The sequence below is a fragment of the Etheostoma cragini genome, chromosome 11 (genome assembly GCF_013103735.1).
Source record: "Etheostoma cragini isolate CJK2018 chromosome 11, CSU_Ecrag_1.0, whole genome shotgun sequence".
NCBI classification, from domain to species: domain Eukaryota; kingdom Metazoa; phylum Chordata; class Actinopteri; order Perciformes; family Percidae; genus Etheostoma; species Etheostoma cragini.
The window spans coordinates 11,968,447-11,994,825 of record NC_048417.1 but is presented as its reverse complement, the minus strand read 5'-3'; the positions used below and the strand labels follow the sequence as shown (position 1 = coordinate 11,994,825).

The following is a 26,379-nucleotide window of genomic DNA, read 5'->3' as shown; positions in this document are numbered from 1 at the left end:
TATTATTATTATTAGCATCAGCAAATGACATAAAATAGCCTGGATAAATTAGGTCTACAATTAAAGGCCAAATCCGTGATTTATTTGTGACCACATGAACTTGAGTTTCATTTGAATTTATAATTTATTGTTTAAGTTGTAGGTAGCTAGATAGAGATAGATAGATAGTACTAAATAGTAGGCCTACATATAGAATTATGAAACTAAATCAAATCAAAAAAAAATACAATAGCATAAAACTCAATGTAGCCTACAATAAAGTGGAATACAAAAGATTAAATAAAACTTGACAAACAATACAAATTTGTGGATAAAATGTTGTCTACTCAACAGAAACCACAAACAACCTAACTGACGATCACCAGTTGCTTCCTGTTTCTGTTTCTGGTGCCTCCACGCGCGCAGTCGGGCTGTGGAAATGCGAGGCAGCCCGCATGCAACAGCCAGGCAGAGGGAAACATCACGTGGTGACACATCTCTACAACTGACGTCACCGTCCCCATCTCCAGGCAACCCTTCCATCAGCACTCACGTCACCGTGCGCCCGAGCCGCGTGGTTGCTCGGCAACCCGTGCCTTACGCTCGGGCCCGGCCCTGCACCCAGCTCGCAGCTCTGACGTGGGTGTGACGTTAATAAGGTGGGTATCAATTTGTTATGGTGGCGGTGAGAGGGAGGAGGAGAAGTAGGAGGAGGAGTCCCCCCCCTGTGAGTGCCGAAGCCCTCTGCTCTGCATTCCGGCGGAGCGCACAGTAACACACCGGCCATAGCCGAGTCCCCGGGCCGAAAGACTTGTATAAACTCAAATTGAAAACGGGAAGAAGAAGTGGCTCAGGGCGTTTATACTACAGTTTTTCCTCTCTCTTGTTGTTTCTTCGCTCTGGTTGTGGGATGGTTTATGTTTCTTCTGGGAGCCTTCTAAACTGTGAGAAAGTGGTTTGTGTCTACTTATTAAGGTAAGACGAGACTCCTCTCTCCATTTGACTCACATAAGCCTAACGCATACTCTTTTCTTTTCTATACATTTTCATTTTACTGTATGTAATTTTCTTACACAACCCAAAGCTACTTTCTCATCTCTTTTACTTTCTATTTAACAGTAAAAACGGTTTAAAGGATTAATATTGAGAAATGTACACTCTAAAACAGTTGTTACTTACTACTTTCTTTTCTTTAACACTTTCTCCCTCTGAACTCATTTGTTATAGGCTACAAGAACGTTTTCACACATCTGCGCCATAGTTATAGGCCTATATAAAGCCTCACATTTACTGTACATACAATTATTTTAAGTTGATTAGGACAAAAACGCCTGCTTAATGTAATGTAAAAATGTATCTGTTAATATGCATTAAAATAAAATCAGTGAAACAACTGTCTTTGTCTCTGCAGGTACTAGCCTTAAAATATCGCAACGCTGTATCTCCAGACTGTTGATGCACCATGGTGATCATGGCAGAGAACAGCCCTGTTCAGTCCAGCCCTGCCCAGGGAAGGCCTCTGCAGGTCGGCTTCTACGAAATCATCCGCACTCTGGGGAAGGGAAACTTTGCAGTAGTGAAACTGGCCAGACATAAAGTCACCAAAACACAGGTAAGCAGCTCTCCTACAAATTGTATGACTAAATTAGTTTTTAAAGATACACAGACATAGACGTCTTTTCCCATTTAAATTTCTTCAATTTGCATTCTTGTTTTTCAGGTGGCTATTAAGATCATCGACAAAACCAGACTGAACCCCTCCAATCTGGAGAAGATTTACAGAGAGGTGCAGATTATGAAGCTGCTAAACCACCCTCATATCATCAAACTCTACCAGGTGTGTATTGTCTCTCCTTTCTCTGTAGTGTTGTTTCATGCATGTGTGCAGAAGAATGTGTGTGGGCAGTGTCTTAATCAACCTGTCTTATATCCTCAACTGTTAAGCCTGGTGTGTCACTGCCAGTCTGAACGCGGGCATAAATCTCAAAGTAAAAAATGCAATGGTGCGGAAAAGCTCTGCAAAATGTGGACACCTGTGTTTCTCTCAGTAGCAATGTTGTTGAGCAGAGCATTGTGCCTTGCTACTGTTGATATGTGGATGCAGTGATGCCATTATGTCTGGCAAAAATAAAGGGCATTTGTTATCTAAGTGGTTTGTACCAGCTTGTGGTGCGCTGCTGACTCTCAGAGCACATTGAACCGTAAGTACAGCACAACAGCATTAGTGCAATCCCATTTGACCTCCCCCTTTGTTTCTGCATGTGTTTGTCAGAAAGAGAGAGAGAGGGAGAGAAAGAGAGAGAGAGAGAGAGAATAAGCATGGGTGCCAGTCAGTGCTGGGAACAATGCAAGATGTTTTCCGTTAGTGTAGAATTGATTGCAGAGACTCGTCAAAGAACAGTCAGGAGACTTCTGGTTAAAGGTCCACGGGTCTGAATGTTAATACCAATTAGCATTTCTTAATGCCAAGTACTACAGTATGTGTTTGCACGTCACGTGAAGGCACCACACAAAGCTGCTAATAGACTTAGTGAAAAGAAATCACGTTTTTCTTCACAGCTGGCCTTGCGAGCGTTGTGGCACATGTCTGGCAAGAAACACACACACCCACGCAAACAAACAAACACACGCACTGTGAAATCATCTCTCAATCAAAATAAGAGAATGAGGTTTTCCTCGGAAACTCCAGCAGTATTTCCTATGATGTAGAACCGACACATTTAGTTGATTTAATTATTATTCCATAAATAGTACAATTGATTAATTATTAAATAAAAAATAAAAAAAATTATGTAAAAACACCAAACAAATTCACTTCATCGTCTCAGTTGTGAAAGTTTGCGTTTTTTTTTTGTCTTATTGGAAAGTGAACTAAATATCAATGTCCCATTAGGACCGTAATTCAGACAAAACAAGTAATTTAAAGACATCACCCAGGGCTTAGGGTAATTATGATACACACATACATACACTTTTTGGACATTTTATAGACCAATTGAAAAATTGCCAAAGGAAAGAAATATGTGTGGATATTATTGTTATTTCTTATGGGATTCACAACCTTGTTTGTTCAAACAGCTGCAGGAATTAGTGATAATAATAACAATAATGTTAAATAATAACAAATGTTTATCCCACTTAGTCAAATGTCAAAAATGTGTGTTTCAGAAGAATAAGGTTCATGCATTGTGGTAGCTTTTGGTTTCATCTTGTTCAGTTAGACATTAACTGTTTAACAAAGTAAGGATAATGATATAATGAGAAAGAGAAATTGGATAAGATTTGTTTATTACCACCTAGCCCCTGAGCTCTAAACTCTAACATGGATGACCTCTGTCTTCATCCGGCATGTGATGCATCCTTTCTTCCTGCGGCCTTGGGTAATCTGAGGTGATGCTAGTCAGATGGTTGGTACACGGTGATGGTAGGAGGCGGTCTGAGACCTCTGGCCTAATAAATCAGCTGCTGTTTTCATTCCCTTAGCGGTCTCATGAGAGTAAAATGTTATTTTTCCTTTCTAGTCAAGGATCATTGAAGCCTCTGCCTTTTCTTAAGCTCAGCTTCTCTTTATTCAGTATCAATCACACACACCTCTTATCCTCTCTTAACCTCTCACTCACACTGGTGGGGCAGTCAGTACAAACTGTGATGATCTGAAACACACATAAATGCATTTTATATTTTAGTGGAGATCCCAAAGTTTCCAACGATATCAAATATATTAGGCGGAATTATGAAAAATGTGTATAAAATGCCGCACAATACATCTACAATATTACCGCGTGATTGAGAGGTGCAGCCATTAAAAATATTGAGGTTTTGGATTGGAATATTTCACTCAGCGTAAATTTCATTCAGCTTCTACAACCTTAAAGCTACTTTATGGCAAATAAAATGGAAAATATGGACGTTAAGGGGTTAATCTTCCTTCTGGGTTGGTTTGAGGGTCCTTGTTGGGCCGTGCCTGTTCTTCAGAGCTGTGACGTCAACTCCACCTCAAGGTGACAGAGCCCCAGAGAGCTGCCCTATCTCACAGATAAAGACTACTCTCAGCTTTAAGGCATCTGTGTATTGAATCATTCTTCTCATGGTTTTCTAAAGGGACTGGTGGCTGAAAAGATTTTTAAGCTCCACCATTCAGTGGAATTTAGTGACATTTAATCAAAGTTGGCCGGCAGCATTTCTAAGACATGGCTTTGTTATCTGAGGAAAATTGCTTTCTTGTGCAACCTTTGCTAAACTCTCCTGGGAAATGGAGGCTCCTGGAAAGAATTAGGAATGTGCGTCTTTCTGGCATGCATAGTGCAATGATTTCACTTACGGTGTTTTTGACACACTAGATGAGAACCATGCGAACAGCTTATGTGACTCTATCTGTGTTTACTAGAAATTAAGAGATTGGGGGAGCTTGAAATTCAACACTAGTATCCGTTGCGAACTGGTGCCCGCCTCAGGGAGAACATTTCCAACCATTTGACAGTAGTTTGTCTGTGTTTGAATTATATGCATTTCCCTTCTGGGTTTGTGATACAAATGGGTTTTAAAACATGATATAATTGCAGCTGAGTTATGCTACAAGGCATGTCATAGAAAGCCAGGGTGTTGGTGTTTTGAAGTATATGGAGAAGAATCAGATAGAGATTTTTTGTGTTTAGAAACGGTCTCAAGCCGGGAGATGCTGGAGTGGGCTTGGAATGGGTTTTTTGTTCTTCATCAGTATTAGCTGCCAATGACCCATTTGGTTTGTTTTTCTTCTTTTTATTTCTCTTAGGTCATGGAGACCAAAGACATGCTGTACATTGTGACAGAGTATGCAAAGAACGGAGAAATGTTTGGTGAGTTGAGCTGTACAGTGTTTTACTTTTAAAAAGGAGGCTAAATCTGTTGATTGTGACACATCACAACATTTCTGTCTCAAATATGGTCTAAACTAACCATCTATCCACTCTCCCCCCAGACCACCTGACCTCAAATGGCCGCATGAGTGAAGATGAGGCACGAAAGAAGTTTTGGCAGATTCTTACAGCTGTGGACTACTGCCACCAACACCACATCGTTCACCGTGACCTAAAAACCGAGAATCTGTTGCTGGATGCCAATATGAACATCAAACTAGCTGGTGGGTCTGCCATATACTGTTTACCAATACCATGGTAACTGGTTTGCTGGCAGGAAGTGTACAATGCGAGAAAAAGTGTTATACGTTTTTATTAGAATTCAGTGGTTTGAATCTGACACTATCTTTTTGTACCTCCTTGCTGTTTTTTAATTCTGTTCATTTTTGCCTAAAGAGAGTTGTACAGCTTTCCCAAACCATTATAAATCAAATGATTGTAGTTGAAAGAGTTGTCTTTTGTGTGAGAGTTAATTCTAAATGATCTGGTCTAAGAATATCTCATGAACATCATGAATATGAATTACATGAGACTTTAAACACATCTGCCTTCCAGCGCCCTGAGCTCCTCAAGCTGGAATGTAGAGAAAACAAACAAGTTTGTATAACAAAACCGTTGTGTGTCTCTTCCTGTGTCTTACAGACTTTGGATTTGGAAACTTTTACAATGCAGGGGAGCCTCTGTCCACATGGTGTGGCAGCCCGCCTTATGCTGCCCCGGAAGTGTTTGAAGGGAAAGCGTATGAAGGGCCTCAGCTGGACATCTGGGTAAGCTTATAGAAGGGAAATATAGACCGAATTATACAATCAAGCATTTGTTTTCTTCTTATGCTAATATTCTCCTTTTTGCTATTTTATTCACAGAGCCTTGGTGTTGTGCTTTATGTACTTGTCTGTGGCTCTCTTCCATTTGATGGACCCAGCCTTCCTACACTCAGACAGAGAGTCACAGAGGGCAGATTCAGAATCCCTTTCTTTATGTCTCAAGGTATAGTGGCAACAAAATCATAAAAAATGAAGGCTAATTACCAATTCTGTCCAAATCCAAAATGCGCAGAATCTAAGACTCATTCCTCAGTTTTGTTCTCTCTAGATTGTGAAAACCTGATCCGTAAGATGCTGGTGGTGGACCCAGTCAGGAGGATCAGCATGGCCCAGATCAAGCAGCATTGCTGGATGCTGGCAGACCCAACAGCTGCCCACCAGACCCTTTCCCATTCCCTGACAGAGTACAACTCCAACCTGGGGGACTACAGTGAACCAGTGCTGGGCATCATGAACACACTGGGAATCGATCGCCAGAAGACTATCGAGGTGACTTAACACAAAATAGTTTTGGTTTGGTGTTTAATGACTTTGTGAACAGTTTTATAAGACGTGTGTCCCAGTTATCGCTGCAAAGAGTTTATACTTCACAGGGGCAGCAAGACTGAAAACCTAGTTATACCTGGCTTTTACACAAAGAGGATAGAGCGAAAGAGCTAAAGGAAGCTGTAAAGAGAGGAGGAGATGGTAAACACAGCGGCAACACCCCTAATCTACTACCTATCCTTTTCCTCAGTCTCTGCAGAGCAGCAGCTACAACCACTTCTCTGCTATCTACTACCTGCTGCTGGAGAGAGTGAGAGAGCATCGCACCCAGCAGCTGAGCCGCCAGTGTGGGACCTGGAGCCAAAGACCCAGAAGCGCCTCCGACTCCACCGGCCCAGAGGTGAGCACTTCAGCTGGATGTATTAAGCCTAAATGTGTAGCTAGTCCTAACTTTTAATGCTTAAAGTCTAAAATGCTGTTTTGCTTCTAGGTGATCATGGACTCCACCCACAGTTTTAGAACTACAGCTTTTTCATTGCCAGCCAAAAGCACTCCTCCACTATACCCAGAGATGGAGTATGACCAAGGTGGATTATTCCAGGTATATGATTATACAACTATGTACTATAATATATATATATAAGTATATGATATACACCCTTCAGCAGCTCAGAGATTAAGATACTTCACCCTGCACCCTTGTATATTGATAGACCAAAGACAACTCACATCCCTGCCATTAATAAGTGACTAACAGTCCAACTTGTTCTGTTTTAGCGTGTTGTGTTTCCAGTGGAAGCCAGCCTTAACAGACTACTCTGGAACCGCTCCATTTCACCCACCAGCCTGCTGGAGACAAGCATCAGCGAAGAAGTACGACCCAGAGACCTGGAGGAAGAAGAGGCAACACAAACTCTCGGGCCTCTGTTCCCTCACACCACCACGTCCCGCAGACACACTCTGGCTGAGGTGTCAGCCCGTTTCCACCAGTGCAACCCTCCATGTTAGTATGTTATACAAGTGTACAGCAATAGGATAAGTCAATCCACATATGACACGTAGAAAATCTAATTTTTCACCTGTTTTGTTTCTATAGGTATTGTGGTCAGTCCCTCAGATGGTGCCTCCTCTGACAGCTGTCTGAAGTCCTCATCCAGTCCAGCACCCACCCTGCAGGCTGCTATAGGTGAAATGTCAACACTTTTAGCCTCTGAAAGTGGAACTCTGTTGCCTGCTGGAGCTCCCCAAACATTCTCCTCACACCTCCAGCCCCAGGCTCAGGGCAGCCTGCCTTCTGCTAGCTTCCAGGAGGGTCGCAGAGCTTCTGACACCTCCCTCACACAAGGTACAGGAGCCTAATCATTCAAGTGCCATTTATCCAATTCTTTTTAATTATGTGTCACATTAGCAGATCAAAAGAGTGTTGTGTAACACTTTCCCATGCCTTTCCACAGGTCTCAAAGCTTTCCGCCAGCAGCTGAGAAAAAGCACACGGACTAAAGGGCTTCTGGGATTAAATAAGATCAAGGGTCTGACGAGACAGGTTGTTGTTCTACCCTCTTCTAACCGAAGCAGCCGAGGGTCACTGGGTCCAGCTCTCTCTGAGCACCGCAGCATGCTGGAGGAGGTGCTGCACCAGCAAAGGTGAGACACATGAAAATGATTACATATAGCACAATGTTGTCTTGATTTTGTCTGAGGGGGTGGCCCACGGTGTCATACTTTGAAAACCCCTCATGTAAATACAGAGTCTGATCTTCTGTCTGTTTTCCAGAATACTAAAGTTCCAGCACCAACCCAAGCCTCAGGTCCAGGCCGCTCAGACAGGACCTGCCCAGAATCCCCTGATTTTTCTGGGCCAGCCGCAGTCACCTTCTCCTCCGCCTACAACAGTGTTTGCTTCCTCCTCCATGTTAGACACCCCTGCTCCCTCCACCCTACCTCCTCAGCGAGCTTCAGTTGGTCTACAGCACGGCCCCTGGAAACAAACTATCGAGACTTCCTCCTTTGGCTGTTCCTTATCCTCCTCATACTGCAACTCTACTTCTCTGTCCCCTGTGGCCTCCGCTGCTTACCTTCTCGAGGCTCGTCTGCACATTAGCCCACATACCCACCCTCACCCCTACATCGGCTGCCAACAGCAGCCCCAGTTTGCGAAATAAAGGCACCCTCCCCATCATATCCCAACCAGCGCTGTGGAGCATGGGCTTGACCTTCAGCACAGACCCTGACATGCAGGTGTTGGGTGTGGCTGCACAGCAGCAGCTCAGTAGCTGTGTGATAGTGAAGTAAAACATCAGCTACCAAGAGAAGCGATTGTTCTCTTTGTTGAAAAAAAAGTTTCTTGATTTTCTTTTCTTGAACTTCATTTTGAGCCGAGAAGAAAAGAGAGCAAAAGTGAGGAGAAAGAACAAAAAACAAATGCAAGCGTCAAATGTTCACTTTATTTAACAACATGGGGTACACATGTAAGAATGTGTCCACACACATGTATGCTTTTGATATCATATAAGCTAAAGACTAAGCAATAACCAAACTCTGGACACGGTGATAAACTCGTATCAGACAGCCAGAGAAGCAATAATAGACTGAAAGACTTTCATTTAGCTCCCTGATGGACTCACTTTCACTAAAATGAGAGCTGAAGCAAGCCAATACAATGTCTCAAATATTTAAATGGTGTTGAAATTATCTAATACAGGAAGGCTCCCTCTTACTCATTCTTTTTTCTTTTCTTTTTTACTTTTTGTGTAATTTCCTATTGTCAATGTTTTCCACTTGACTGGACAGAAGACCGAATGTCTTTTTTTCATTTTTCCCACTTTGTTTGCCTTTCTAAAGAGACATCTCTCTGTAACAGCGGAATGAGCATGCAGTATAGTGCCCTAAGCTTCACTTAAGGAGTTGATTTGTATTGAAACTGTGACAATAATTATTTCTTTGGCAAGATTATAGTAATGCAAATGCTGCTTTTACCTCGAGGCACAAAAAAGACTGCTACATCCCTATCAGCCAAAACTGAAGGAAGGTGGTGTCTCACTGATTGAGACATTACCTTTTTTAAGCTCCTTCTTGTTAGATGCTTTTTACTACAGCAACAGGAACGCAAATTTGGAAACCTATAAAAAAGTCCCCTGACAAAATGGTCTCAGTCTCAGAATAACAGAAGAACGATAATTTCCATATGGGCAGAACAAAGACTGTGGGGACTGTGCAATATTTCACATTGAAATACAAAAAAGGATGTGGCTATACATAGGATGGTCAAACTGTACATTTGCCTAAAGTTTTTGTGTTATTCCCCTTGAAATTGTCTGTTTGCTTTGCTAGCTAACTGACTAGAACAGGTACTAGTTATGTAACATAACATCATACTATAAAAAAGAGGACAGACTTGATGCATTTCAAAGTGCTGTACCTTCACACAGCATGCTTGTAGTTCTTTAACTGAAAAGAAGAATTTAGATTTACCAAAGAGCGAACAGCACAAAAGATGGGTGATCTATCCTAGATACACTACTGACTTTTCACTTTGAATGCTGTCTCAAAATCTAGCATGGTGGTTAGTAGTAAGATTTGAAGACATGATCTCCTTAGCTTTTTTGGCTGGGAGAAAACTCCGGCTGTCACCAAATCCTGATGCTACACGTGCTGTTAATATCTCTAGCTTTTACTGTCAGGACCATGGTGTTATACATTTTTGTATTTTTCTAGAAAAGAAACAGAAAAAAGAAAAGAAAAAATAAGAATCTAGCAATACCATGTGTTGCTAGAAATTAATCTTTCTTCAGTTGTCCATAAGTAGCAAAGAAGTAGAACTGATCTGCAACAAGCTGATTTTTTTGTGCCGTGAAGTTCAGAGGACGTATTCAAAATCTGCAAGAGATGTGTAATGTAAGCTTAGTAAGAATCTCTCATAGCTGTGAATTAACTTGTAGAAGAGCAGTGTTTTTCCAAACTCTGTTGTGCGTTGGAAACATGTATTGTTGATATTTCTATTACTGCAAGCAATTTGTTGTTGATTGCACTTACTACCTACACTTGTGCCTTTGAACAAACGCCCAATCAGAGGTCTCCATCTCTGATCAGTATGACCAAGAAAGAATGGATGGATGGCCCTTACATAATATCTTCTCTGACATCTCTCTCTCTCCTCTCTGAATCTGGACGTTGAACTCGCTGTGTCAACAGACAAAGAATTGCACTTTATTCAGATTTTTTGTTGTTTCTCATGATGAAAATGTCAAAAAATGATTGAAACACTAAGACTTGATGCAAATCTATAGGATTACCCAATTTTTATAAACTTTGTAAGAATAAGAAGTAAATCAATTTCATTTTCTTTCGCTGTGTGTGTGTGTATGTGTGTGTGTGCTTTTGTGGTGGGAGGATGAGAAAGAGAAGGAGAGAATTTTAGTTCATGAAACAAAAAGGTTTATTTATGTGGCTATTTATTGAAATAAAGTTCACTGCCTAAACAGTCTATTGGTTGAATTCTTTTTAAATCATAAGCTGGACGTATTTACAACTCTTTTAGAACTTTTTACATGTATATTTATAAATGTGTGTTTAGAGTTTAAATCTTTATCGTTCATATCATCCACATAGTATATATTCTGATTATCATTTGTCCTAATCTGCATTTCACTGCACATGTTCAATGAGCATCAAACCTGTGAATCTTTGAATCTAATGATCCATCTAAAAAATGTGAGTTCAGTCTTCAGTACATCTAGTACTATGATGCCTTATCTAAAATACTTACCTGTAAATATTACTGGTAATCATTAGTAACAATGACAATTAGCAATAAGTTTGGTGCAACACACACTTTGTTATGTATTCCAAAATACTGTTTTATTTGTAATAGAATCATTTGATAGCAGCTTGATAACAGTAATTATTTATCCACATTTGATAATGAAGATTAAAAAATAAATAAAAATATGGATGATACAAGAGCAGACAACCCAGTTTTAACTACCTCTCAACTCTTTTTGACTAACTGATGACAAAGCACACTGATGATGCAATGGCTCCCTAGGGGGATGCTGTGATGCAGAGCGATGAATCATTGGACCCTGATGACCCTCCTGCTAGACGTTTCTTCATAAAGCTGAAAACAGACAGGTGTCTGACATCTGACAAAAGGCTATGTGGGAGTCAAAATGAGAAGACCAACCATCTGTGAGCCAAGTGCTGACCCAAGTAAATTTTGTTGCTCTCTTCTTACTTCTCAACAAGAAAAATAAATTAAACTACATTTTTGTAAACAGGAAAACTAACACAATACATAAAAACAAAATGGAAAAAAAACATGGAATACATAACACACAGAAGAAATAGGTAAGTGGCTCACCTGGTTGAGTGTGCACCCCATGTACAGAGACTCAGTTGTTGCGTGTCATTCCCCCTTTCAAGTTTTAAGTTGTCCTATCAAATAAAGACATAAAAGGCACAACAATATCTTTAAAAAGAAAGAGTGTGTTGTACAATAATTGTTTATCTCATCATTCATTTTATATTTTCAATATTGAAATGCCTAGTTTCAAACTCTGCAGGAAGTAGTGGCAAAATGCTATGAAAAGTGGCTGCTTGTTGAGAATATTGCAGCTTTTTTGGCACTAGGCCCATAAATTGGCAGTCAGTATTGTTGTTCAGTGTATATATGTATAAGGGACAGTAACTTACAGAAATGCCAAAGGTATGTTTGAGGTCATTTGTGACTATTTGTCAATGTAGCGTGTCGCTACATATCATGGCTACAATTATTTTTTATGACAATAGGCCAACATATTTTTGTCAGATCTATTTATTTCAAATGTTAACTATAGTTTTCACTGAAGAGCTCTCTCACTGAGAAATGTAATCTATGACCCAAAACCAGGGGTTTTGGGTGCTTTGGTTAAAACTATTGTGGCAGTTTTGTGAAGGAGTTTGTATTGTTTTACAGACTTTTCAGCACATCAGTGCAGCATAGGGATCAAGCATCCTTGTTGATGTATGTTTATGCGCATTAAGAAAAGAAAGTAAAGATCTGTTTGAAAGTGCTCTAAGCGATGTCACGTGAGTTTTAGGGTAGAACATTTGTTGTCACATACAGCAAACATCTCCTCACTATCAGAACACACTGTGAAATATCGTGGCATCTCTAGACAGTCCAGGGTCTACAAATGGCAACAAAAACAAAATGTGCCCACTTGCATCATGAAGCACACACAAACAGTGTTTCAGCCAATAACCAACAAGAAGGATTTGGGGGTGGAGGTGGGTTAGTGCGCGGATGCACAGAAGGGAGGGGGAGGGGACGGGATGAGGAGGGGGGAGGGGCTAGCTAGTCTTGCTTTGTTTTTGAAAATACTTCTACAAGAATACGTCAACAAGAAGTAATGTCATTCAACCTCGCTTAGAGCACCTTTAATTTATATTCTTTGCACCCACATTTCTTGTACCTTTTCATTTCTCTGATCCAATGATTACTGTGATATGTTGTGACATGGAATACATTCATTAACAAATGTTTGTAAGTGTTTGTTAGTCAACGGGCTAGTAATTTTTGAGGTAATCAATAAATGCAGTTGCTTTTCTTCCATGTAACAATGGAAAATAATGGTGAACGTGTGCATGATAATAAGATTAGCATATAAAAACTATAGAGCAGTGGGCCTAAAATTCAGCCTTGTGGCACGCCACAAGCTGCATATCACTAACAATTTTGTGACTGTCACAGGCTGGGGTTAAATCATTATATACACTGACACCTGATATACCCTTAGAGTGAGTTGATATGCTGTTTGCTTATGTAATCACATTGTCAATATCATCCTTCTCTTTCCTTTCCTGTACTTCCACTTGGCCTTCCTGAACTGTCCTTGGACAAGTCAATGTTTGTCTGTCTGTTGAGTATCCAGTATCCACCTCAGCAACAGAAATTTAGAGCTGATTCTATTCATAACTCGTATGTTGTGTATCTGTGCAAGTAATCTGAGCTTGAGGATTGGGATAGGACTGTGCAGGTCACCAAGTGCAGAGACAAACAGTACAGGTCACTGTAGTCTATTGGACTTAAAAGTACCTATAATTTTTTACTTAAAAGCCAATGTTATTCCATGTTTTCCCTTGACTCAAATTCTATAAATAGTAATTGGATTTAAAGGATCGTCTTGATGTTACGTACTCTTTTTTTTTTTTTATTGATGAGCAATTTCATGAAAATACCAAAACCAACAATGCATCAGTCTGTCTGTACTTTACAACTTCCCCACCCTGTCTGCAGCCCCATGCCCATTCATTTCTACCATAGCCATACGTCTTTAAAACTGGTTCACTAATATATAGTTTAATGAAATAAAAATAAAATCTCTGTATTTCCCCAAACATGAGTAAAAAGTGCATTTGGTCTAAACTATTTTCCCCTGTTGATGAATACACATTTGGTGTACAAGTGACTGGCAGCAGGACAGCAGTACAGTGTCTGTGGGATTGAATTCAAATAAACTACAATGATGAGTGTACTGAAGGAACGTGGTCTCAGTGCACCAATATGGCTTATCTGTGTTTGTTTAATAGTTTTTGGACAATAATTGATGTCTGTAGCACAGAGAATTAATATGTACATGTACGCAGACAATACTTTTTAGTAGGATGACTTCATAGTTGTTTTTTCATGGGATTGGTCAAAGATAAGAAATAAAACCAGCCTTTTCTACAGTTCTTTGGTCAATTAACTTCCACCACTTAATAAGAGAAAAGTTCCCATGCAGAAGTCAGAGTGAGATGGCGTTTGCAAAGCATTCTGGGATTTGGACATGACTGTTCTGCACACAAGTGTGACTCAGATGGACCTATACTATCTAATCCTCTGCTCTTAAACACACACACACACACACACACACACACACACACACACACACACACACACACACACAGGAAGTAAAAAGAATCCAAGGTTCCACATAGAGACAGCTCGCCATAAAACATTTAGTGTTTTGAAAAAGTTACTCAGATATCAAAAGTGAAAGTGCTTTGAGCAGAGAAATTCTCAGAATCTATTTGTGTGGACAAAAGGAGAAGAGAAAGACTTTTAAGGGCGGGGGGGGGGGGGGGGGGGGGGGGGGGGGGGGGGGGGGGGCAGATGCTGGGGTAAAATGTGTAACTGTGGAAATGTGAAAAATAAGTTCCCACCTCAGCTACAGAAGGAAGAGGCAGTTTATATCTGATGACAGAATGGATATTCAGGCAGGGTAGATCATGTTGTATATAGGGTAAATGTATATATTTTAAGTATGTAGGGTAAATTATATTGTATTAGCCCCAAGAACTGTAGCGTAATAAACTGTGTTGTGGCACAGATACTGTACACATTAACCCACAGGCCTGATGTACAGTACATATAATCACACTTGCAGGAAGGCTCTGGTGTGGGCTTTCGGATGTTTTCCCTTGCTGTGAGTTTAGCACCCTCCTAAGTGTGTGTACGTGAGTGAGAAACTGTACACTTGCGTCACTGCCAAAAATTGGCCTCTCTGGCAGGACGAGTGTGAATACCAAAGGACTTGTGGAAGTCTTGGAGGTTCAGAGCAAAGAAAATAAACAACTTTTGGAAGTGCTAGACACGACTCTGCATAACAGAGTCTGCTATGCACATCAGTCACTTTATTGATCCATCTGGGAACGGTAGCAGTTACAGAAACCTTTTAGTTTTTAAGTTTAAAATTGAATTCCATTAGCAGAGCAGTTAAATTTATTATTTTATTGAACATAAAACACTGAGAAGTTAGTGTAAATAGCAGTAGACGGAGAAGAAAAGAGCAGTTTCACAGTTTTAGCTCACTCACTAGAAAATCTCAGTCACAATGAGTTTATCTTGCGTAAATCAAGGGTCTAAGAATGGAGAGTTTTGAATGTTGACGCTGAAAAGCCCTCTGAAACAAATCTTTGATTCTGGGCTGTACAAAAAACTGACATGACTTAAGCTCATGGGACCACTAGGGGAAGTGAATAACAAAGGCAAGGAAGGAGCACTCCTGTTTGTTTTTGTCAACAGCCTGGACATGCTGTTAATCACATGGCATCAGAGAGGAAGTTTTATCATTTAGCATTCTGCACAATTTGTCATGTGCTGAAAAATGTCACGACTCACACCGCAAGCCTGAGAATCAGGGAACTTTTCACTGTATCACTTTGTGTTTGAAGACATGTTTCTGGTGCTCTTGTACACTTCAATTTTTTGCAGTTCGCTCATTGTTGAAGAACACACTAGTGGTTGTGGTTTCTATGAAACTTCTGCTTGACCTTTCCATCCTTACCCAGAATTAAGCCACATGCAGTATGCGACTGTAGCTGGGCAGCATTGTGGTGATGGAATTGGAACTAAGCATTAATAATCACTACAGGGTGTTGTGATCAGACAAGAGGCTGCCTTGTAAGCTTTTGTTTCACTCACCACCAACCAAACTTAAAAATACAATATTTCCCTCTGAAATGTAGTAGAAAGTAAAGTAAAAACAAGTACTTCAAAACTGTACTTACTGTAAGAGTAAATGTGCTTTGACACTTTCCGCCACTGGTCATGTTCTCAGCATCAAGTTTAAAATGAACTAGATAGCATTTTTATGTCTTTCTGTGAGTGAGGCCTGAGGAACCAAACACGGTACTAATCTTCCACATAGCACTACACTGCATATAAGGTTGCAGTAATGCCCTGCCATTGTTCCGTTACATGTGGCGACACCACCCAGGGCCAAGAGTTGTGTGGCAATACAGTAGAAAGAGATGGGAAGCACATAAAACACACAAACACACACACACACACAGTGTGTTAGTTGTGAGAGCCATGACGCACTTTGGCCACTGTTAATATTGTACAGCAGGCTTTGGCGTCTATGTGAGCATTCCATTACTCTCTCATGCTCAGTTCACTAAGCAGCACTGGTAGCTGCTGGTCTTTCAAAGAGGGGAAGTTCATTTTTGGCCTACATAGTAAAATTGTCTATTTATTTATAATAACATAACAATATATGTCATATAATAATAACATAATAATTAGTACTTAGTAAGCAGGTTTGGTGTCTGTGTGTGTGTGTGTGTGTGTGTGTGTGTGTGTGTGTGTGTGTGTGTGTGTGTGTGTGTGTGTGTGTGTGTGTGTGTGCGCATGCTTGCGCATGGCACTTCAGACCGCCATTGCAAATAAGAACATGTTCTTGATGACTTGCTTGAATAAATAAACGTGTGATAAAAAAACAAAACTGTACTTTAAACAAATGTTATTGTCTGCAGTCACTCAAGTATTTTTACTTGTTGAGATGAGAGCAGGGGGACATGGAGAGTTGAAGGATAAGACTGGCAATAGTTATAGTCAACAAATCCCCTGTTCAGTAAACTCCTCCTTGTCTTTTCTCTCACATCAGTTTTTCATCTCTCTCTGCAGAGACTTTGAACAAAATGTGTAAGAGAAATGATGGATCGTAAGAGGAACAATGATCAGAGAGCGGAGTCACAGTGCCTCGTTGCACCACGTGGTTGAATCATGACACAGGAGTGTCAGAAGTTGTGTCTCTGTGGAAACTTGGAGGACTTTAAGTCAGATAGTAAGTGCGTCATTAAATCTGATTCCTGGGCCTCCAGCTCATCTTAAACTTGGCTTGTGACAGCAGAGATAGTACTACTTTGTTGCAACGTGACCACACAATGCAGGTGGGATCATGGGTGTCATCAATGCCGGGTATCACCCGCTACCCCCAGGCTCCTCCTTAACCACAAGGAGGCCCGCATTTAGTTGTTGAGACTTTTCTAAGAGCAAACCATTTGATATCACTGATGCCGATAAGGTTTCTCTGAACTGAATCTCTTCATGACCTCTTATGCTCTCCTGATTGTGCCCTCAAACCTTTCCTTTATATGTCTGGCCATTAACATTTCAGTCAAATTTCCCAGGCTATGAATCCAGCTGACTCGTTCTCGTGCACCCACAGGAGCTAGATGTTTATGTTCATGTTAATTTTTAGAGAAATGTTTCAATAACTGTATAGATAGATGTATGGACTGGATAAATTCCAGTGAAATTTGGTTTGGAAATTCATGTGGCACCGTCATCAACATTAACATTGTAATTTGTCTAATACCTTGGATTGTGACTAAATACTTAAATTGATTGTAAAATAAATCACATTCCTATCAGTCTCCACTGTGCTTCAGAATCAGAAATACTTTATTGATCCCCGAAGGAAAACTCTGTGTTGCAGTTGCAGAAATAGTAAAATATAGTAGAAAGAGTAGAAATATAAAAAAAGAAATATAAGGAGTGTGGATATGTACGGCATTTACATAGTTAAAGGACTAATATGATACAGTATTTACACAATTAACATAATTAAGGAGTTGCAATCGTGAAAAGTAGCAATAATTATAATAATAATAATAATAATAATAATAATAATAATAATAGTAGCACTTGAGCATTGCACACATTTCAAGTCAGTGTTATTGTACAAAACAGAAATTATTGTCCAGTTTTAACCTCACTAAGTGTCTGTGTGTCAGACACTTAGAGGGAGGAGTTATAAAGTTTGATGGCCACAGGCAGGAATGACTTTCTGTGTGGCTGTGTGGTGCATTTTGGGAGAATGAGTCTGTGACTGAAAGTGCTCCTGTGAATGAGCAGCAAGACATGAAGTGGGTGCGAGACATTGTCCAAGATAACATGTAGTTTGGACAGCGTCCTCCTCTCTGACACCACCGACAGAGAGTCAACGTCAGTGGCCTTGCGGACCAGTTTGTTGAATCTGTTGGCTTCCGCTACCCTCAGCCTGCTGCCCCAGCATGCAACTGCAAAGAGGATAGCATTGGCCACCACAGACTCATAAAACCTCCTCAGCATTGTCCGGCAGATGTTGAAGGACTTCAGCCTCCTCAGAAAATAGAGACGGCTTTGGCCCTTCCTGTAGAGGGCTGGAGTGTTCTTGGCCCAGTCCAGATTATTGTCTAAGTGCAATCCCAGGTATTTGTAGTCCTCCACAATGTCCACACTGACTCCCTGGATGGAAACAGGGCTCACTGGTGCCTTGGCTCTCCTTAGATCCACCAATGCACATGACTCAGAACTTTTTTCTGCAAGTTAGAGGTAAAACTGCTGCTTCACGGTCTCCTTTCAATAACTTTCTGCTTTGTCCGAATGCAGCTTGTTTATCTTTGCCACCTTTCTGTCTGTCAGTCTGTCCCCAACCAGCCTGCTGACGTCAGCTACTCCAGCTCCACAATATAGCCACTAGTCTGCTAGATGTTTACAAGCCTGTCTTTCGTTCCTCGGAACTGTAGGTTATACAAGATTGCAGACAGCTTGTGTGTGTGTGTGTGTGTGTGTGTGTGTGTATGTGTAACACAGAGTCAGAGTGTGTGAGGTTCTCTAAGTGGGTCACATGTGTTTGCACAACTGCACAAAGGGCAGGGAAATGGGGTTGAGTATGAGGGCAGTGGTTAGCAATAGTAGAGCAGATTGTTTGAGACAAGAAACAATATTTTGTTCCAAGGCCGGCAGTCATGAGGCTGTTTTAAATTGTCGAGGCAATTAACAGTCTTGTCTAATAGATTTGTGACGCTTGCTACTCTTTTGCTCTTTTTTTCTTTCCAATCTGTCTACCGCTGTTATTTTCTGTGTCACATGCTCAGAACCTGTCACTCTGTTAATCCTCTGCTTGGCTGTGTCTCTATTCATTTATGACACTCTTCCCACATATACAGTATATATGAGTTATTTCTCATCTCAGCTGCACAAAGTTATAGCATGACCTCAAGTCAAATGACAGGAACAAGCACTTTGTTCAAAGGACGCACATCCTGTTGACGTCATGATATTATGTTCACTTTTGCCGTTTCACTGAAAGGGAAAAAATTACACATTTGTTTACTATATTGCTGGACAAACACCTGTTTGGCAAATGATAGCCCTGACAAAGGAAACGAGGAAGTTGGGGGATTAGTCAGGAAATTGATTCAGTATTTCCTCTGAAGTTTTCTTTTCAGCTCGGTCTGCAGAAGTGCCTACAGTAATAAAGCAGGGCTGGCAGTAGCTCTCAAGGGGCATTGAGCGGGAAAACCCTTTCACTCAGTGACAGTCTGGAGGCATTGACGTAAGAGATGAATAAAACAGACGGGAGGACGGGGCCTCCCAAAAAGGAAAAGCTTCTGAGTCAGAATAACAGTATGCATCTCCTCTATCACCTGGTGCAAACACACATCGGCAAACACCTTTGCGTATTCACTAAAGCACACACAAGCATAGTGGTGGAAGAAATTTTTAGATTCTTCACCTCACTTTACCTCACAATCAAAAGTCAAATATTTACTTACAGTAAAGTGTCAAAAGTACTCGTTGTGCGGTAAAACATTCCCTGTCAATCTTGGCTCAATCATTGACTGTTAAATATAAAGTTGGCAAAGTCTTCTAAATTTAATTTCATGTCGTCAAGAGGCTGTGAAAAATCAATTTACACATACATGTACGAAATCATATAATCTATGTAGCCTACAAATCATTGATAGTTTAGAGAGCAAAGATCCGTACGTTGTACAACGTGGTGATTGCTGAAGACTTTGATAACTGTAATTGAACACAGACTAAAGGGCCAATTGTGCGTATATCATGCAACGAGCCATTCAAAAACATTGAGGGCCAGAGATGATCTGTTTATGGATGTCTGATTTGAAAAAAATATTTTGTTCCAAAGTTGCTGTTACCCTCAGAGGAAGTGCTGTGTGTTACCAGGTATAGGCTACACGTCCTCTTGCATGTCATGAAGTATTGAAAAGCTGCAGCGGCTGCTCGGCCTGAACTCCGGGTTTGGTAACAGCAAGGAGAGCAGCGTCTGCCTGGACGAGCTGACACGGGAGCACAGTCTGACTCACAACATCTCTACAGTACACTCCATCTAAGGCACCACCTCTGCCCTTCACTGCACATCAGCGTCAAACTCTTCTCAGAGGCACAACTTAGTGTGTGTGTGTCTGTTAATGATATACCGATTTTATCGGCCGGACGATTTATCGGGATGATATTTTTTCGTTTTTACGTGTATCGCCATTGGCCGACATGCGGCTGCTGCATTTGCCGATAGTTTTTTCCCGGCAGTATTTACAGACAGGCGTCCACAGGCAGCTCTGTGTTGCTGGAGACGCTGCAGTTCACGTGCAGACCATGCACTGCCGCTCCACCACTGGCACCATGGCAGTCTTAATTACAAATCAAGCACTTTATGTCACTTTATGTACTTTTCAGGTTTATTGTTATCTTAAATTATTTAAATGTGGCGACAAAGGACGTTTTGTGATGACCTGATTATATCTGTCTTACAATGTGTCAGCAAGCAATGCATCATCAAGGCTGGGTTGTAGATGTTGATGAAAGCCTTTTCACCCTTGTACAGTTAACCATGTGCAGTGCAACCTTCCATCTGATGCACATTGCACACATACTTGCGATATGAATGTAAGATGATTACAGAATTGACATTGATCTGGATTTTTGTTTATTGTGTGGCAGGGTTTACATTTTTTTTTAATGTGTATTGAAGGAGCAAAATAATTCTTGGTTCCAAATATCAGCTCAAGAAAATTGGCATTGGCAATTGGTCCTAAAAAATCCATATCGGTCAATCCCTAGTGTATGCTGTGAATCTGTTGTATTTCATTTTGGTCATGTCAGACTGTAAATATTAACAGTCTATGAATTTGACTGATAGGGTAACGTACGTGTCATTCATCTGATGCTTTTATCCAAAGCAACTTACAACAACTTTCTGATGAGATACAGTTTTTCTCAATCGCTTTGTGCAAAAGCATGCTCTTCTTTAAGGAATCGATAAATCTCTATCTTTCTATCCAGCACAGTTCTCCACAAGTCTCCATCTGGAAAAAAAATTAAATTTTTTCATTTCTCACAACACGTTTCCACTCTGCAGCTTTAAACTTTTTTTTCATATATATTTTCTACAGCATGAATAAACCTATGGGGACTTGAGTGCAGAACATAGAGTTTACTGTTTACTAGTGTCTTACTAGACATTATGTATGCTAAGCTTTATTATTTAACACTGAACTGTGCCAGTTTCAACCCTATTGATTTCCCAGAGAGGAACATCAATGCTAATGTCGCAATGCTTGACGCAAGTGCAACTTTCTAGGCAAAGGGTCATGACAGCAGGTGCCATGACCCAGTGACTCCACTCCAGTGAGTTAGATAATGGTGGTCAGGAGGTGTGATAGACTGTACCAGCAGGGCTGTTACTAACACAGGCAGTGGAAGCGAAGGAAAAGAGGCCGGGTGACATAACGTAGGCAACAACCCAGTGACGATGGATCCTCCGTCACTGTCAGTAGCTGTGCACTGGCTTAGAAACTGATGAGGTCCAATTTGTGCAACTTAGACAGGGACATGTCATTCACACCACCGTGTGTTTTGCATGTGTGCGTGTGTGTGTGTGTGTGGGTGTGTCACACTGTCAAGCTAGTGTTGACAGTCATATCTATCATGTCTGTCCTGTGGATCTCATCTGATTTCATGCACACTAAAAAGGAACTAGAAACTGTAATAACTGCACAATCTTTTCACAAGGTTTTTTGTCATGAAGCATTGAGACTGAAATGTTAAGTCAAAACTGAAAGAACAAATATGGTATCCTGTATAAATAATTATAACTGCACATGTGTAAGCAGCTCATCACAAATGCAGCTGTAATGCTAGTGGGTCTGTGAGGCTTTGAGCAAAATGCTAACACATCTTAATTTAGCATTTTAGGATACTAACATTTGCTAACTAGCATAAACAAGCAACTATAGATGAGGATGATGGAAATGTCATTAGTTTGTTCATAAACCAAAGTATTTGACAAATTAAAAGTCTGATGTTGCTGCATGAGAGAGACAGAGAATTGGAACTCATCCTAAGGGGGAAATTAATGGTTGTTCTAAATTGCATTGTGATATATTCAATAGTTGTTGCAACAACTTTATAAAGTGTCAACCTGTTGATGGCACTACAGAAAAGTCAACATAAAAGGATCATAATAGTCACTAGAATTCATCATGTGGGAGCCATGAACAGATACAAAATGGCATGCCAATCCATGGAGTAGATGAGGAAATGTTTAAGTGAAAAAACTGACCTACTGGTGGCGCCAAAAAGGCAAAATTGTCAACCTGTTGGTGGTGCTAGATGTAGATGGAAAGTGAGTAACGTTAATTCTCTGCGGACGTAAATCTTACATCATCCAATAGTTGTTGATGTATTTCAGTCTGGACCAAAGTGGTGGACCTACCAACCAACATTGCCATCCCTAGAAGTCGCGTTGCAAGCATGACTGAAGATCTTTGTGTATATACTTGTTGTACTCTCTACCTTTTTTGTTTTGTATGTCATACAGTCTACTGTTCAAACAGGGTTGTGTGGCATGTAGCCAGCGTCTGAAAAGTGGCTTCATGTGCTTTTAAAGTGGTTAGCCGGCATTGAGGGTCAGGCTCAGTGTTTCCTAGAGTAGCCTATGTGGACTGAGGAGAGGGAGGAGTAAGGAAGACCAGGATGGAAAATACAAAAGAAGAGATAAAGCAATGTGGACCACTGCTATTAATAAACATCCATGATCCTGGCAGCACATGAGAAACAAAAGTAGTTTGCTTTAGAGGTGCTGATAGGCCGATTATGTTACCGTTGTGCAGAGATGGGCTAGCTGTTTCCCCATGCTGTTTGTCTTTGTGCTAAGCTAAACTAACTGACTACTAGTTGTAGCATCATATTTACTGCACATACATATGAGTGGTTTCAATCTTCTCCAGTTGTGGAAAGTAACTGTAATTGAACACCATGCTGAGGTTTGTGTACTTTACTTGAGAGTATCTATTTCTTGCTATGTTATACTTCTACTCCACTGCATTGGAGGGGATATACTGTACTAACTCAGGCTCTGCTTAAGGCTTAAGGATTTTTAGTGACTTAAAATCCACCCTCCTTGATAAGTTTATTCAAAGCCTCAGGCCTGAGGCAAATAATTAACCTCTAGTTTTGCAATTATTCTGAGTTGGCAAGAGAAAGCACTGAAAGGCTGAAAAGGAACTGGACGTGCGTCACACTTAATTTCCAAACGCACCCACTGTTTTTAATCGCCAGTCACACACTGGCAGCGATTGTGGTGCTTCGACTGACCCCATTGATTCTTAAAATGGTTTAATTTTCCTATTGCGTCAAGAAGGAGCCAGATCAGCAGCAGTTGTCTTTCCAAACTAAACAGACCTGATCACAGACCAAATGACCAAAAAATTTACCTTTTTCGTAACATTTAAAAGGTAGAAACTCACCTTTGCAGATTATATAGTGAACCCAAAACAAAAAACAAAGATACGTAAACACATATACTGTATGCTGAATATTTCCAAGAGGGCAGAACAGGAGTGGCTCAGTTTTATCTGAATATGTGCTGTTCCATGCACAAGCAGATTTTATGAAATAGGATTTAAACACACAAGGATGCTGCAAATTGAACTTTGTCTGTAATATCGTGTTTAACGTGTATAAGCATCATATAGTAATCATATATAGTTTCACCTCTTCAGGCATCTAAAATTAGTTGAATGAAACAATGTAAAAGACAACATTGGTCTTTAGTTAAAACATGAATCTACCTGTGAGGTCATCAATAAACTTACAAACTTAAACTACAACCAACCCAAGAGTGATGTATTGTTTGATGATTTTCATTGGAAAATACCACAAGTTCAGAAGCACCACTAATGTGACACACTGACATCATCGTTCACGTGACCTTTCCACAAGAAAGGAAGCAGCAGCTCGCTGGTTTAGAAACAGCTGCCTGCTGAGTTTGATGAACTGTTTGCCTCCAGGCTTCAGACTGAGCATTATTACTGTGGGTTCATGAGTACAAGAATGTTAGGTGAAGCTATCGTCAGGCATATCTCTGCTTTTCTCTGTAAGGTCGTAAACTGGTCAACGGATGCAAGGATGAAAAGATTTAAGAGAAGTTTCAAAGAGTTGAGACTAATGTGCATTTTAAACTTTATCAAATGAGACTTTTTCACAACATTTTCTCAAACTGTGTAACTCTGTGACAGATCTGGTAGTGAATATGATTGCAATATGATTATATCTAAGAAGATTGACAAGCAGTTACTCAGTGAAGGCAAACAAATTTAAAAAGGCAGCATCCAACAGGAAAACCCCCAAGAAATAAGAAGGTACACAAGAGCAAAGGCTTGGCTGCTAAGGGCATTTGACAACTACTGAACAGGACACAGAACGAGCAATAATTTCTGTATGGCTGCTGAGCTGAGTACACTGCGGTTGTATTCACTGTTGCTGGTTGATGTGACCGCAAACATGAATTAGAAGGAGCAACCAGCATCCACTGTGTTTTTGACTTGGTTTGACACTGAATATTGAGTAGAGAAATTAGCTTGCTGTGATCCATTGCTTGCCTAAAAATATTATTGTTGCTTTAAGAAAAGGATTTGAAGGCATTTTCCCACCACTGAATATTGCATTCAGGAGGCAACATTCATGCCAATTACGCCTAATGAAATAGTTTCTGAAGTATTTAGTGAATGTTGTTCTTGTGTTGATGACTGATAGAGCCTGCGTCATCGTGCGATGGTGACAGTCAAGATGAGATGTGTAAAGGACAGTATGATGTGTTGGTAGGGGTTTTTCATCTGCTGTTATATCGGTTGTGCTATAAGGTTAGTTTGCCCATTTAGAGTGGCTCTGTTTAAGAATGAAGTCGATGAGTGTCTCTTCCATGTGAAGTCCATATTCAGTGACATTGGAGCTGTTGAATCATTTGAAACACTTTTCATTTATCCTTCATCAGAATAGATGGTGCAATGAAAAATAACTTCTTAGAAAGAGTCACAAAAAGTTCTCATGAGACAGCATTTTGGGATATTATTATAATAGTACTACACAATAGGGTAAACCAATGGACTCTCAGTTAAAAAGAGTTAATTTGATGGAAAAGATAACATAACAATAATGGTAACATTAATTTGTCATACATGCAGTACAGAAAATACAAATACAAAACAGATTTGTATTAAACATTTGTGCTATGACATGGAAATTGGTCTTATTATTGTAAGCTACACATCAGCAGCAAAATCTATCTAAAGTTTGTCAATTAAAGTTGGCATTGTGTCCCACATCGGCTACTGGTCCCGTAAAGCTCTAACAGCAGTGTATCGAATCCAGCGAAAGTGAGACTTATGAGAAGAAGAATTTAAATTCACATTGGTAAGAGGACTATTGTGTTTTTTCTGACTTTAAATCTCTTATAAACATGGTTTATCAGTTTCTTCCTGAGTGTTAGGATATGAAGATTATACAGGGTTCAATGGGAAAACAGCATATTTAAGGAAAAGAAAAAGCTTTGTGGGAAAAAATTGACATGTAACGTCAGACGTTTAGAAAGCAAAATAAAAACATTTCACCAATCACCAAAGAAGCTGCCCTTTTGTGTAAAATCAGTAAGGTATGTACAAAAAAATAATACAACAGAAAAATTAGAACAAAATCAACAAAACGTAGTTCACCTAATTACCTATTGGTACTTGTATGATACTTCACAAGACAAACATTCATTAAAATACACTATCCAACAAATAAATGAAAGACCCATTAAATCATTCAAAAGATTAAAACCTAAATCCCAAAGTTCCAAACAGGGGAAGAAAGCAAGTTTAAACAAACTTATTTAAACATAAACATCCACGTATATATAAATATACTATATGTCCTGTCAATGTACCAGATGTCCTACCTGTGTCCCTGCAGTGGGTCAGTACTGCCCCCCCCTGGTCTACTGAGACACTACGCCTGGTAACAACAGGCAAAAGGAGGACATGAGTCAATGAACAACTGAGGGAATTTCTGCTGTTTTTTTACTTTTCTACCACATTGAACTAGTTCAATGGCTTTTGTACGTTAGAACTGTTTTCATCATTATTAGGGCCCGAGAACTGAAGTATCAGGGCACCAACGGTGCCTATTGTTTTTGTAAGGATTATTATTATTCCGGACCGCACTCATTTTGGACATTTTTGGGGCATGAGCAAAAACTCACACATATCAGACCTATGAAAAATGACAAATTTCTGTAGGGATTGGTTTCGGCCGTTGACAGGGGGCTCCATAGCGCCCC

General features: G+C 40.3%; 1 protein-coding gene across 1 annotated transcript; it reads left to right on the top strand.

Annotated features, from left to right (window-relative positions):
- The first annotated feature begins 670 nt into the window (after positions 1-670).
- On the top strand, positions 671-9,026 carry sik1 (salt-inducible kinase 1). The gene is given in 15 exon segments (XM_034886265.1): positions 671-954; positions 1,391-1,591; positions 1,700-1,816; positions 4,751-4,814; positions 4,937-5,098; positions 5,517-5,641; positions 5,738-5,861; positions 5,967-6,187; positions 6,435-6,584; positions 6,675-6,785; positions 6,962-7,187; positions 7,281-7,529; positions 7,639-7,828; positions 7,959-8,339; positions 8,341-9,026. Coding segments are annotated over 14 exon segments (2,406 nt in total). The 5' UTR covers positions 671-954; positions 1,391-1,441; the 3' UTR covers positions 8,477-9,026.
- The last annotated feature ends 17,353 nt before the right edge of the window (positions 9,027-26,379 follow it).